Source organism: Empidonax traillii, unplaced genomic scaffold (assembly GCF_003031625.1).
Source record: "Empidonax traillii isolate 1590-97213 ecotype Southwest subspecies unplaced genomic scaffold, ASM303162v1 scaffold252:size1141739, whole genome shotgun sequence".
Lineage (NCBI taxonomy): Eukaryota > Metazoa > Chordata > Aves > Passeriformes > Tyrannidae > Empidonax > Empidonax traillii.
The window spans coordinates 205,220-218,681 of NW_020955445.1; the positions used below are offsets into that span (position 1 = coordinate 205,220).

A 13,462-nucleotide genomic window follows, 5' to 3' on the forward strand; every position below is an offset into this window, starting at 1 on the left:
AAGGACAAATTATAAAAAAAATATTTGGGCAATGTAAGCCAGCATTTACCAAACTTGAGGGGTTTTTAATAAAAAAAAATTAAGTAGTGCACTTTTGTGGTCTGTGTCATACTTTGTAAGTGTGAAAAAACCCCAAGATACTACCCTACTACAATGAAGAACAGGTTTGAGTCAGCTTTTCTGATACTGGTTTTGTAGTCTGCATGTTAAACTTCAGCTAAAGTAAGGAGTTTGAAAGTTGCTGGAAGCTCTATGTCACAAACCACTCACTCTCAAACATGAAGACTGCTCATTTACTGGCATCTTTGTAAATCACCTATGCAATAGGTACTACAACCATCTTTTGATATGATTTGGCACATATGGAAAAACAGGTGGAAAGCCAACCTGATGTGAACAGCCCCATCATCACTGGTTCAGTGGGCTGGCAGCATCTCTCTGCAGTGTACATGGAGCAACTTTGGAAAGTGGGCCTCATTTCATTTCAGGCAGAAAGGATAATATAAAATGCATTTCTCGCTACTGAAGTGGTATTATTGATAGGAACAGTCATTTATGGGAGAAACATCTGTGTACCTAGGCAAGGGGATGAAAAAAAATCCAAAGGGATGTAGTTATTCTACATCCACAACAGGCAGCTCAACCACATTTGCCTGCCTTTTGATCAAAATTAAAAAGACACCAGATTTTTTTTTTTGAGAAGTCAGCTTGTATTGAAAATATCTCTGTGAAAGCACCTGTAATACCCCACAGTAGCACCAAAACAAAACAGATCAGTATTATTTTTCTTTAAACTGTTAAACTTTATTATAAATTAAAATTTCTTTACAAAAAATTGCACATAATTGACCACTCTTAGGTTCTGATGCACTGGCATTTGCAATAGTTTCTTCAAGTTTAATAGTCTCTGCCATGAGTCCAATGCAGAAAAGGGCAGTAAGCAACCCTCTTAGAGCCTTCAAGTGCAAGAAGCATACTTGTGGCCACGGCAGTTACACTTTCCTTAAGAGCGGCTGCTTTTGTTTTAAATCCTGTAATGAAAAAGTCTCAAAAAAGGTTTAAAAAAGGAAAAACCCAAAATGGACTACTTGCTTTTTACTGTAAACACAGCCCAGTAAATTAATCCGAAACACAGATCTCTCAGGCATCAGTGAGAGTGTCAAGTGAATCAGGAACAGCAAAACAAAGAAAACAGTAAATAAAAAGAAAACATAAAAAAATAAAGTCTGTCATTTTGATTAACTATACTTACGTAGATGACGTTATGAGAATCTGGCAGGGCCCAGAAGCAAGGCCAGACAGGGAGTTCATGTTTCCAGAGGAAGGTCATGTTAATTGTTTCCAGGTTCAAGGAAAGCAGACTGGAGACTTGATATGCTCAGCAATACTCATCTGCCTTACACAGATCTTAGGGCATGGATCAGCCTGAAGAACCATTCAACTGATTTTGGCATTTTATAGGACTTACGGCTGACCATACTGAGTGTTCAGTAATTCTTGTTTTCTGTTCTGTAAGTGTTTAAATTTAAAAGCTCATCTAGGCTGACTCCAACCTCTTGGCACTTGGAAACTAGTTTTCTCAGGTTATCAGTTTTACCTCCTCCTGATGCTTCAAACAAGAGTTGCTGAAAGAGAGGGGGAAGCAGATATAAGATTTAGCCAGAGCCTGAGCATCACCACATCTATGGATATGGGATATGGAGAAAATTTATATGAAACCTCAAACTGAATCATAAGGAGAAAACATTACATCTTTCCACAGTGTTGCACATAGAGGTAACTTCTGAAGGGCTCTCTGATATAAATGATGGACCTGCAAAATAAAGGCAAGTATTAAAAGTCAGCACAATTTCATGCACTCGAATGATGTGAAGCACAAAAATGTCTTGCAATTATTTTAAAACTAGTTTTAAAGTAAATTGCTACTAAAAGCAAAGGCAAGTTTATATCTGACCTTAATTCTGACCCTTGTATGAACATGATTAGTTACATGAGTACATTCTATTTTTCTTCACAAGATTCTTGCCTCATTCATTGCACAGGATGGAACACATTCAGGGAATGAAGCAGCTTACTGAATATTTCTCTTTCACCACTCAATATGTAGTCTCAAGGTCTTGTTTACTGCATATCATCCCAATCCTGCAATAAAAATAACTGTTTTATGGGCTTTTTTCTTTCAGCTTCTATGTGTACTTTAACAATCAATCTGAGTTTTTGCAACTCTCAAAGAAAATGGGTTTACCATTTCATGGTTCAAAATAGAGGACCAAAACATTTAATGCCAGTACTTACTTAAGTCTCCAACTACTGGTATCTGAAGTACCAGCTTCAGTAAGACTCATTAGGGGAGGTATTTGTTGGCATTTTAAATACTTGTACCCATTTTTATATTAACAAACCTTTACATGACCTCTGAAGAGAGTAAGTGACGGGTTCTCCAGGAACAGGAAATCCAGAATCTGAATCACAATTCAATTTGAAACCAATATCCTACTTGTTTACTAGAAAATCCAGTTATCTGGAACAATCACTGATTTGTGTAAACATTTTAAGTGCTTACTACATCCCAAACTAAGATCCCCCCAAGAAAAAAAAAAACAACTGCACTGTGTGTACCTATTTGAGTGATTTTACCACATACCATATAATTAGTGAGGTGGTTGCAGAAGAAAACCAGGAGATTTCTTCTGGGTGTAATCCAGCTACAATGTTTCACATATGCCTTCATTTTAATTGGTTCATTTTTGTTAAGGGCCCTCTTTTTGATGCATTTGAAATATGTTTTTCTAACCAAACAAATCAGGGATCTTTCCAGTCACCAGCCTTCCTATGGGCAGTGCCTTAAGATGTAGTCCATCTAATACAATGACTGAAGCAGGGATCTGTGACTAATTACAGATTACACCAAACCAACAGAGACAGAATTAAGGTTGAATAGGCAACCATGCCTTTGATATCTCCTGACTTTGAATTATTTGATCTTACAAACCAAATAACTCTACCTGGGGGATGTTCTTTTTAAACATTGTAGGGGACAGTAAAAAAGGAAAGAAAAGATTTCATATGCAAGTCTAACAATAGACGTGCTACCCTTTATGGATCAGTTATGCTTTAACATGGATTCAAAATAAAGACTACACACAAAAATAGAAGGATGCTAAGAAGTCACTAAAAGAATGACACAAAACAAGATACAGCAAAGAAGTAGCTCAAAGACACCACAAGCAAGTGGTGAGTCACAAATCTAGGGCCTCATGATACTCCCCCCCACACACATACATAGCATCCTTCCACAGGCAGAAGAGTATTTTGATAGCAGCAATACCAGGAAGATCATTCTGTTTGAACTGAAATGTGATTCAGTTGCTGTGCCAAAAACCTCTTGTTTTTGTATACAGTGATTTTATCCTCCCCTAAGTACCAATAACTTGATATTTTTGGAGAAAAAGGACAGATGTCTTTTGGGTGGTCAGGAACTATTCAAACTCTTTACATACACTCATGTGGCAGACCCAGTCTTCCAACTACTTCACAGAATTAAAGAATGGTTTGGGTTGGAAGGGACCTTACACATCACCTAGTTACAACCCCCCTGACATGAGCACCTTCCACTAGACCAGCTTGCTCAAAGGCCCATCCAGTCCGGCCCTGAACACTTCCAGGGATGGGCTATCTGCAACTTCTTTGGGCAACCTGTTTGTGTCTCACCACCCTCACAGTAATTTTTCCTAATATCCAATCTAAACCTGTTAGTTTGAAGCCATTCCCTCTTATCCTAGTACTACATGCCCTTGTAAGAAGTTCCTCTCCAGCGTTCTTACCTACTTGTAAAGACAGTCATTAGATCTTCCAGCAAAATAAGTCTTTCTTCCCTCTACTGTATTTTAAGTTCTAGCAGTCTCCTCAAGATAAAAACCCAAAATTTAAAAAAATCAAATGGGAGAAGAATACCACCCTCCCAGTAGTAAGGGAGAGAGAAACAGAAACAGTATGCCCAAGTACTCATTCATTATACAATCCATTCTAACCTTGACTGTCAAAGACATTTCTCACACTTGAGGTAAATGTTGTGATGTTTATAAACAAGAGTATTTCAACTACCTAGGAATCTTGGGTTTACAAGATGACCATTGCTTTGGATAAAGCCAAGATATGAGAAGTCTTACAGAATTTCATAATTACTCATTTTAGTACACTGTGTTGACTTACTTCTCTTTGTCCCATTAGAAAGCATTCGGCAGCAATGGCTCTGAGGAAAAGAAATATATACAAACATTTATTCTTGAATTATTTTAAATGCCATTAGTGGCAGAATACTGACTGTGGAATGGAATTACTAATTCCTTGAGAAGAAACTGACTAAATTCCAATGAAGTTAATCTATATGAAAAGATAAGAATAGCCATTTTTTAAAAACAACCTTACATGAGCAAGACATTTCAGTTGTTCCCCATTATGAACAAACACTGAAGAAAAAGATCAGTTCAGCATCACTGGATAATGGAGAATACTGCTATTGTGATATATAAAGGGGAGGGGTAGAGAGGGGGAGACAGAAGTCAATAGTTGAATTTAAAAAGGCAACTTTTAAATACATAATTCATATTTATCTGCATAATATCCATTCACATAAGTTTCTCCAAGAGGAAAATTCTACTTCTCATTTTTAAGAAGTGACAGTACCTCTGTCTGCTGTAACAAACAGTTAACTCTATAAATAATAAGCTAATGAAAGAGGCTTCCACTACAAGCCCAATTGGAAGGACATTTCAGATTTACCTTTGTGATGTAAACCTTATAAACAAAAGCAATATCTATGAAAACAGATGTATGACTGTTGCATTACATTTTCCAGATGGCCAGGCATGTTGGGATATTATATGTAAACATCTTGGCTTGTAGTTTCAGAATTTGAACATTGCTCTCCTCCCAGTATCGCAGAAGCAGTCTGTAAAAGGTATTCATGAGAAAGGAACACTGCTCTAATCACTTGGACCATAAAAGCTGTCCAAAGATACAAACACACTACACAAAATATATTATACCTAATCTGAGCTGAGAATTGCAAGTAGGAAAAAACCGAAGCCACCATATACAATATAACTGATCATGCTCTCAGAACAAAACAAAACAAAAATGTTAAAATACACTTTCAGAGAATAACTAAGGAGTATGAAATCAGAGAGAAAATATGATCTTGGCACGTTACAAGATTACAAGTGGACTACAAATCCACTTTTAGCATGCACAAGGTAACTGCACATTTGAAAAGAGGCAAATTAGTTTTACAGTCATGTGGCTAGAGGTACTGTTTAGTCAGTTCTGCTCACCCATTTCATGCAGTATCAACATTGTTTAAGGGAGCTGCAAGTTCCATCTAGACAGAATCGCAACTTGGTTTAAAATTAAGTCATTCAACTTCATGTGCCAAAAGCAGGCGTGTCATACTCTCCCCATGCCCTCAACCACATACACTCATTTCAAGAATTGCTTTGAGTTCTTTAGGGTCACTGTTGATGATGAACAGTGTTTCAGAACTTTTCAAAACTACTCAAATACTCATGCGTTCACTGCACCTGAATACAGTAAAACATGGACTCTCCAATCCTGGAAGAGCACATTTTGAAATGCTGTTCAAGTAAGAATCAGTGCAATGTTTACATTAACTGGTTCTGTTTCCCGTAAGGTTTTTTTTTTAAAATTATGGTTTCTCTTTGCTAAATAAATATCAGTGCTTAAGGTGCACTGTTACAGACGGGTGTATCCATTTTTGTTTGTTCTATTCCAGAACTGTAGATCAACAAGTAACAACAAAATTTTAACATATATCTGACATTTCTCTACACACTTGTAACTTTGACCACTTTTACTCATTGTGTACAATGCAGAGTTAATTCTGGTATAATTATAACCTGTCTGTAGATAAAACAGAACCTTCTCAAATACAAGATTGAGATGACATCAGAAGGCACAATATACCTCAAGCAACATGCAATAACAGAGGAAGAGTTTTAATTCTTAGTAGAAAGCAAATCATGCACATCTTACACAAAAAACAGTAGTTATGTTAACAGTCTGTTGGTCTTGATTATAAGTATTTTTACTTACCTCAGTGCAAGTCCAGGATTAGTAGGCATGGTAGAACAAAACCGTTCCAAGGTTTTGGAATGCTGGGATTTTGGAATGCAGCTCAAATAAAAAAGAATTACCTGTAGAATTTGAATTATAAACATTAATCCACTTTATAGCTCTTACTTTGCTAAGAATAATGGAATGACAAACTATGAACACTATGACTAAAGTGAGTTGCCACCTTCAAACCTTATGTACCCTTTCTGTACCTTCAAGGGTACAGAAATCAATTTGTACAATAAAAAGTTAGTGTCAAGTTGCTAGCATCACATATTTTAGTCCCTCTAGCCTGCACTTAGTAGCAAAGAGAAATGCATTGCATGTTAGCAAAACGGGGTCCAGCATTTCTATAAGCTTTATTCTGTTTGGGTAATTGCTCAACTTGTTTTTATTCATAACTTTACTCCTCCTGTTTCTCAACCACTGTAATTTCTGAGAAAAAACTGACAGCTTAAATACTGTTTCCATCTCCCAGTATTATAGCTCTGCACACCACTTGTGCTCAGCCATATCTTCCCTCCCTTATACATTTTCTCTTCTCTCTAGAAAAAAATAATTTGTCATCAACAGCTGTTTTCACAGTATTAAAACATGCCATAAAGTTTCTCTTTGCCTTACACACCCTTTACTCAAAAGGTTGCTGCTAGAAACTCTTCTGCTCAAAACAATACTACCCTCAGACTGTTGTTTCTTTTCCTAGTAACTCCTGGCTTCCAGTGTTCATATATTACTGGTGCTGTATTTGAACAAGTAGATTACAGGTACCTGCTAACAGGTAGCCTCTTTGTTTAATTTAAACAGTCCACAGACGCATTTTTACCTTATTATGAAACTCATAATTGGTCCAATAATCAGCAGTACTAAACGGAATTGGGTATCGTGTGGGGACTGTCACCAGACATCTGTTCACTAGATCAGTAAAAAGCTTGAATTCTTGAACTTTGTTGTTGGATCCAACAACTTTGCTATTGATAAAAACAAGGTAACTGGAAGAAAAAAGAAAAGAAAATAGATGGTTCTGGTAGCCTTCACTTAATAGTTGAGATTAACTGACTTTCTTCCCTTACAAACTTACTCTAACCAAATGTTCTGAACAGTTTCCTGCTGCATCACTGCCCCCAGAGCTGCTTCATAAGCATCCAGTGCTTCACCGACACTTGCATGAATAGACTGGCACAAACTGTTTGTATAAAAAGATAAAGTGTTGCATGTCAGAAACAATACACCTTATTGCAAAGTAAGAGTAAGATACAATGAAGAATTTCCCATCCTCAGATGCAAGAAAAAAACCAGTGTTTTCAGTTTAGCAGTATCACAGACTAATTTATCAGTCAATTTATTAAAATGGATAAGTCTCAAAAGCAGGTGACAAGGAATAATAAAGCAAACATGCAGTTTAAAATACAACCCTTAAAAACAACTTAAATCTTAAGAATTATCTTCTATTCCTGTGAAGTACCCTTTTACTAATCCTTCTAATATGAATGCTCTGTCTGCCACAGAACGGAGACAAGTCTCGAGTTTCTGTATGAGCTCCAGAACAATACATTTCAAAGTCAGATCAAAGTCACTTCACAAATAGTATCAGACTGTGGCAATAAAATTAGTGTTCTGAAACAAGTATTACCAGGATCTGGGGCAGAAACATACTGATCATGTCAGGAGGAAAAAACCCAACTTGACAATTACAAAAAAAAACACCTTAATTTTGTTCTCAAAGAAACGCACAGTAAGACCAATATACAGGACCTTGCTAAAGACAGAAGTAGACACAGTTTGATCAAAACATGGTGAACAATCCTTATTTCAAAGTGTAAAATTACACTGGGAAAAAGATAAGGCTTTCACTAAATCATGAGGAGAAAAATACTCCAAAAAACCCTAACAACCTCATGAAAGATTACAGAAATACAATAATAGATCTGATGTTGCTACCTTGCTACGGAACCCTCTTGACTAAGGTCACATAATCAGAATGCCTGATTTTACTTCTTTTCCCCAAGAACTACAAACTAAATCACCAATTTGCTACTTTTGGTAAAAAACTGAGTGTATGTATTTGTGTGCACACACACATACACACACTCTGATCACTGCAAGTAAAACCTTGTTACATGACCTTTGAGGCTTTGCTGATTTCAACCTATTTTCAGTAGCTAAAAGTGAACTTTTATGTCTTTTGTCCTCTGTACCTGAAGAAAGAAAGGACAGATATGCAGGCCCAGGTACCTAGACACTTACTGTAGCAAAACTGAAACAGAGACACTCAATTATTAGCTCTGAAAGTAATTTAGGCACTTCATACAAGTGCAGTAATTTCCCTTCTTGGAAGCAGGTGCTAAAATACAGGAGCATCTGAGCTTAACACAAGGTCCCTTATGACTTAAAGAGTGACCTCAAGTGTCTTGGTAACAATGCTTCTACTGTATACGTGTCAAACCCAAAGCTGACCTTGTGAAGAGGTACTTTCTGTTAGAAAAAAAAGAAGGCATTTCAGTTGGTATTAATGGACAATACAAAACAAAAACATTAAGATAATATTTACATAAGTTTTAGATGAGGTTTTCTTGAAAAGTATACATTTTATCTTATATTGCCTACCAACTAAAAACTATAAGCAACAGTGGTGAAGAAGTTCTGAGGAGTCCTCACTCAATTATGTGAAGTATCATCATCCTTGCCCTTTTTACATACCTTAAAAGCCAAATAGCTACTTCTGAAGACTGACAAACCCAGACCATGAAGTGGTAAACTTCTTGAACGGCCTAAGCTGACACTTCAGTAATCACAATTATGTAACTAGTATAAGTTGTAGACGACTAATACTTTGGTGTTTGGCAATCCTGTAGATTGCTGCTATCAAAAGGAAGAAATGAAAAGAGATTGTGTATACATGATAAAGATGTGTTCCCTTGCAATGTCTTGCGGAGGGTCAGGTCAGTTTACTGTGGAGGGGCTTCTCTCCATGAAGAGCTGAAAAAGTGGGTCAAGGAAGGTGGGGAGACCAGGACTAAACAGAATGGGGAAACTATTGTAAAATAATAGGGAAATAACTGAAAGCCAGGAAAAAGAACACTACTAGCAGTAGTAACCTAAAACAAAAGTAAAGCAAAAAAATCATTTTGAGATGAATACACCTATTACTGTTCCCATAAGTCAGAATTTGTGAAAGATCTCTCAAATGTAGAATTTAAGTTGACATGCAAATCAGTTTCATAAAATTATCTCCATTGTGAAGCAGGCTAGTAGGTTCTCTAAGGAATGGCAGATCATTTACTGAAAAAACCCGAAGTGATACACCCCTTAGGCAAGTAACAAATACTCTGCTTTTTGCAAATGGAATTTACTCAAGACACGAGAGCTGTTTCTTAGAAATTCTTTAAAAAAATCTCACCAGTAGATCTGCCAGAGATATGGGATTTGCTGGTTAACAACATCATCCATAAGATGTTCTTTATAGAGAGGTGATGTAAATTCAATTGGCATTGGAAAATTCAAGAGATATCTACAAGAGAAAAAGGAAGCAGTAAATGAGAATATTATCCTACTATGTAGATGGAACATTCAGTTCAAAAGTCCAGTTCATAAAAAACACTAAAAATATACACATTTCCTAATTTAGTTTAACTTTAACTAGATACAATTTATACAGAACGCATTACATAGAAATAAAGAAATAGCTAATATAGAAGGCATTTACTCCTTCATTACATACAGAGTTAAATGTTGCCTTATATCTGAGACTTTCTCCACCCTAAATAAAATATATTAAGGCAGAATTGTCTACATACAATCAAGCTAGACTACATTATCAGTACTAAATTTCATGTAAACAAATGTAATCAGGAACAAAATCTGATATCTAACTTAGAGATAAAAACATTACAAAACCTCATCTGCATAAGCTTTAGCACAGAAGGTTTTTGCTTTGAAGGCCTTCAGAAGCATCTATTTTGGCCATAAGAACCTTGCATGTTTCCAAACTTCAGTAAGTCTCTCAATTAAGCGCTAAAATTCAAGTGGAAAAGGCTACATATCAAACCTGAGTCTTTTCATCAATAATAATATGATTAATAACATGCTGAACACCTCTGGACTGAGCACTTTTGCAACTGCCTAAATAAGGTATTTTAGATATGCAATTTTAAGCTCCCAGCTTTAGGGGGGGCAGGGAACCAAAACCAACTTTGACATACGTATGATTGATTTTCATAGCCCAAATCCAGACACTGAACTTGGCTGCTGTTTTATTTTTCAATGCTCATGGGTTTACAAATTAGTGTCTATGCAAAAACAAATATAAACTTTATGAACTACTAAATCATCATTCACTGAAGTTTTAGCAAATCATGCCAAGCTAAAAAAATATAAAAGTTCTAGACTAATTTCTTATTCAAGAAAAGGTCAATATTGCCAAAATTTAAATTAAAAAATATTCTAAATGTACCTTAAGAGATCCATGGGACCATGTTGTTGGCATGTATTCTCAAAGAAAGCTGCCACAAAGTCTTGCAACAGTGGAAGAATACTGCTTGATCTTTCCTGTTTTGTTGTTTCAGGTTTTTTTGAAGAAAAAAAATAAAATCAGACATCAATCTGAAAATGGTAAGAACAACTCAACCAAAGTAAATAACAAATGGCATTCCTATCTCTGCAATGCTCTATTGTTTTCATTCTCTCAAGAATGAAGTCTAACTGGGTCGCTTAGCAGGCAGCAGAAAAAAGCTGAAAAAATATTACAGGGTCTACTTTTACTTTCTGTTATTCTTCCTTAAGGATATTAACACTGAATTAGAACAATCCAAACTATAAATGTATCACTTTATATAATTTCTATTATCTTTTATCATGTCACTTTGCAATTATAATTTTCCCATCTATATAAAGGAGCACTAGATATCACAAAAATATAATTAAGATTAATCCATTTGATGAGTATTTCAATCAACACACAAAACCTAACTTCAAAAACCTAGCAGACCAACAAATTAGTTTTGAAGTGAAGTATTACCTGTGAAACAAGAAATTTACACAACCGATAAAAAATTTCTGCATTTTGAGGATTCTTCTCAAAAGCTCCAATCCACATCTTGTAGGCACTGTCACTCTGTTCCATCTGCAAATATAAGGTGGCCAAACTCTCCAAGAGCTGACAGTTGTTAGGACAGAGCTCCAACAAAGATCTGCAAAGTTCTGTGGCAGACTCCCACCTTAAAGAAAAGTAAAGATAAATTTTCAAAAAAAAAAAAAAAAAAACAAAAAAACCCCCAAAAACCCCCAAAAACCCCCAAAAACCCCCAAAAACCCCCAAAAAACCCCAAAAAACAGTTGAGTACTCCAGTCAAAAACAACTTGAAACAACTTACCTTTCAAGAAGTTTCAGCAAAGCTATCATGTTTCTGTAGAGAGGAAAGCAGACAGCTATTCTTTTGTCAGCCTCAAGGCTTTCATCAGTACATGTTTTGACTGCATCTTCAAAACAAAAGTAAAAAAGGAAGCCTTTAGACCTTAAGCAATGCTGAAGTTATTTGAAGCCTTAACATGAAAAAAGTATCCTTTAACATAATAAAACAAACATGTATGTGGAAAGATATTACTGAGAGTGCTGCATTTGCAAATTATTAGAAAAAGACAATGTTTAGAAAGGTTTTCTTTACACATATCACCACAGTGCAAGGACAAAAATCAGTTTCATCTCTTATTCATTTTAAAAACAACTTCCTACCAATGAAACGCTGAAGTAATATTACAGATAGAAGCATATCATTATATTTAAAATGACATTCCAGGATTTCCAGCATAGCTGATAAAAGCTACTGAGACAGAAGCTAATATAGGGTATTATTTTTCTTTTCTGTATCATAAAGAATTATCCAACAATCCATTCAATTATCATGGTTAGACTGCCTTTACTCCCACAGCTGGGCTACTCCATCGATCCTTGAGTATTTCTACACTGCATTACTACCTGCAGCATATTCTCAGTAGCAACTCAATACTGCTACTGGCTAACACACTAACTACTGAAACTTATAATTGCTACATAATAGCATTTGCCTGCTACTATAAAATCTATCTCTGGCAGCAACACAAGTCAAGAACTCAATTTCTTCTAATATCTTCACTTTACATCTTAAAAAAAAGAATTATTCCATTTACTTAAACTCTGAATTGAGATAAACACATGCATTTCTCTGCCTCTCTTAAGGAAACACACTAACAACATTCCAGAAAAATAGCCTTACAATAAACACATCCTGATAAGGGGAGAAAGGGTAAGAAAGAATTATAACAGAAGCTTGGTTTGCTTAAGCCCAAGAAAACTAGCAATTTCATGCAGTCACAAGCCACTGACTGGTCTTTTTCCCTGAACCATCATATTCTATCAAGATAAGGCGCTGTGGCTTTGAACAACAGATAAAGAACTCAGTGAGTTTGTCAAGGACTCCAGAACATGAAGTTTCTTCACTGCTCCATTCAAATCAAACTTAATATATTCACTGGATTAATCCAATGGTTTAACAGAGTCATCAGCAATATTGCACTGCCTTGAAATTCTAGTAGTTGGATAATATTTCTTGATTTACAACATATATTAAGTAGTTTACCTCAATCTTACCTTCAAACATAGCTAACAGTGTATCAGGATCGGTCTTCACATCTTTAACAGTTTGCCATGGTATTAGAAATGGCTCTTTGTGCACAATCCTTGAAGGACTGACATTAGCTGGATCATAGAACTTGACTGGCAGAACACCAAATTCAATCAGGTGTATGTAAGCCAGCCAAGCCAAGCAACGGTCACTTACAGTAAGGTGTTCTGATATTATCTTTTCATTTGCTGATTTTAAAGCATTCTGTAAAGATTAAAAGAAATACATTACACTTAAGAATAGAAAAGGACACAGGAAGAGTGAGTGTTAATATTCTCAGATCTTTTCCATAGAAAGGACAGGAACTAATTCTTTACATCAATCATCATCATCATCATATTCAGTTTATGTGAATGTATGACTATTCAAATCATATGCATGATTTCTAGGAATAGGTGTAGAAAAAATGCAGAAGGTTGTTATTTTGGAAAGTGAAAGAGACACTTTGAAAACAAGCATCTCACAATGTGTTCCATTTTTCTGATTAATTCTCCAATTACTTCCAGTTCCACAAAAGTAATATATTAGCTCTAGAGACAATTCATCTACAAGCTGGATTCAGCTTAATATATCCTACTAGGTTTTGTGGGTTTAGAGTTGTTGGTTGTGTTGGGGTTTTTCTTTATTAAGGTCTAGCTATAAAGCTACTAAGTTATAGCTACTCAAATCAACTG

The 13,462-nt window shown here is 35.7% G+C and overlaps 1 protein-coding gene across 4 annotated transcripts in view; it reads right to left on the bottom strand.

The window, feature by feature from the left end:
• Nucleotides 1-782: 782 nt before the first annotated feature.
• The window catches only part of ZFC3H1 (zinc finger C3H1-type containing), a 41,840-nt gene continuing 29,160 nt past the window's right edge, over nucleotides 783-13,462 (bottom strand). For 2 of the 4 annotated variants that reach the window (XM_027889083.1, XM_027889082.1), the window contains exons 24-35: nucleotides 12,755-12,992; nucleotides 11,502-11,607; nucleotides 11,147-11,345; nucleotides 10,583-10,677; nucleotides 9,530-9,640; nucleotides 7,211-7,315; nucleotides 6,956-7,121; nucleotides 6,112-6,212; nucleotides 4,850-4,951; nucleotides 4,213-4,252; nucleotides 1,751-1,813; nucleotides 783-1,625 (exon numbers count right to left, since the gene is read on the bottom strand). In XM_027889083.1, coding sequence (XP_027744884.1) covers nucleotides 1,488-1,625; nucleotides 1,751-1,813; nucleotides 4,213-4,252; nucleotides 4,850-4,951; nucleotides 6,112-6,212; nucleotides 6,956-7,121; nucleotides 7,211-7,315; nucleotides 9,530-9,640; nucleotides 10,583-10,677; nucleotides 11,147-11,345; nucleotides 11,502-11,607; nucleotides 12,755-12,992 — 1,464 coding nt within the window. In that variant the 3' untranslated portion in view covers nucleotides 783-1,487. Of the gene's footprint in view, nucleotides 1,626-1,719; nucleotides 1,814-4,212; nucleotides 4,253-4,849; nucleotides 4,952-6,111; nucleotides 6,213-6,955; nucleotides 7,122-7,210; nucleotides 7,316-9,529; nucleotides 9,641-10,582; nucleotides 10,678-11,146; nucleotides 11,382-11,460; nucleotides 11,608-12,754; nucleotides 12,993-13,462 lie in introns of those variants that run through there. The other 2 variants (XM_027889084.1, XM_027889085.1) reach the window with 2 other exon arrangements.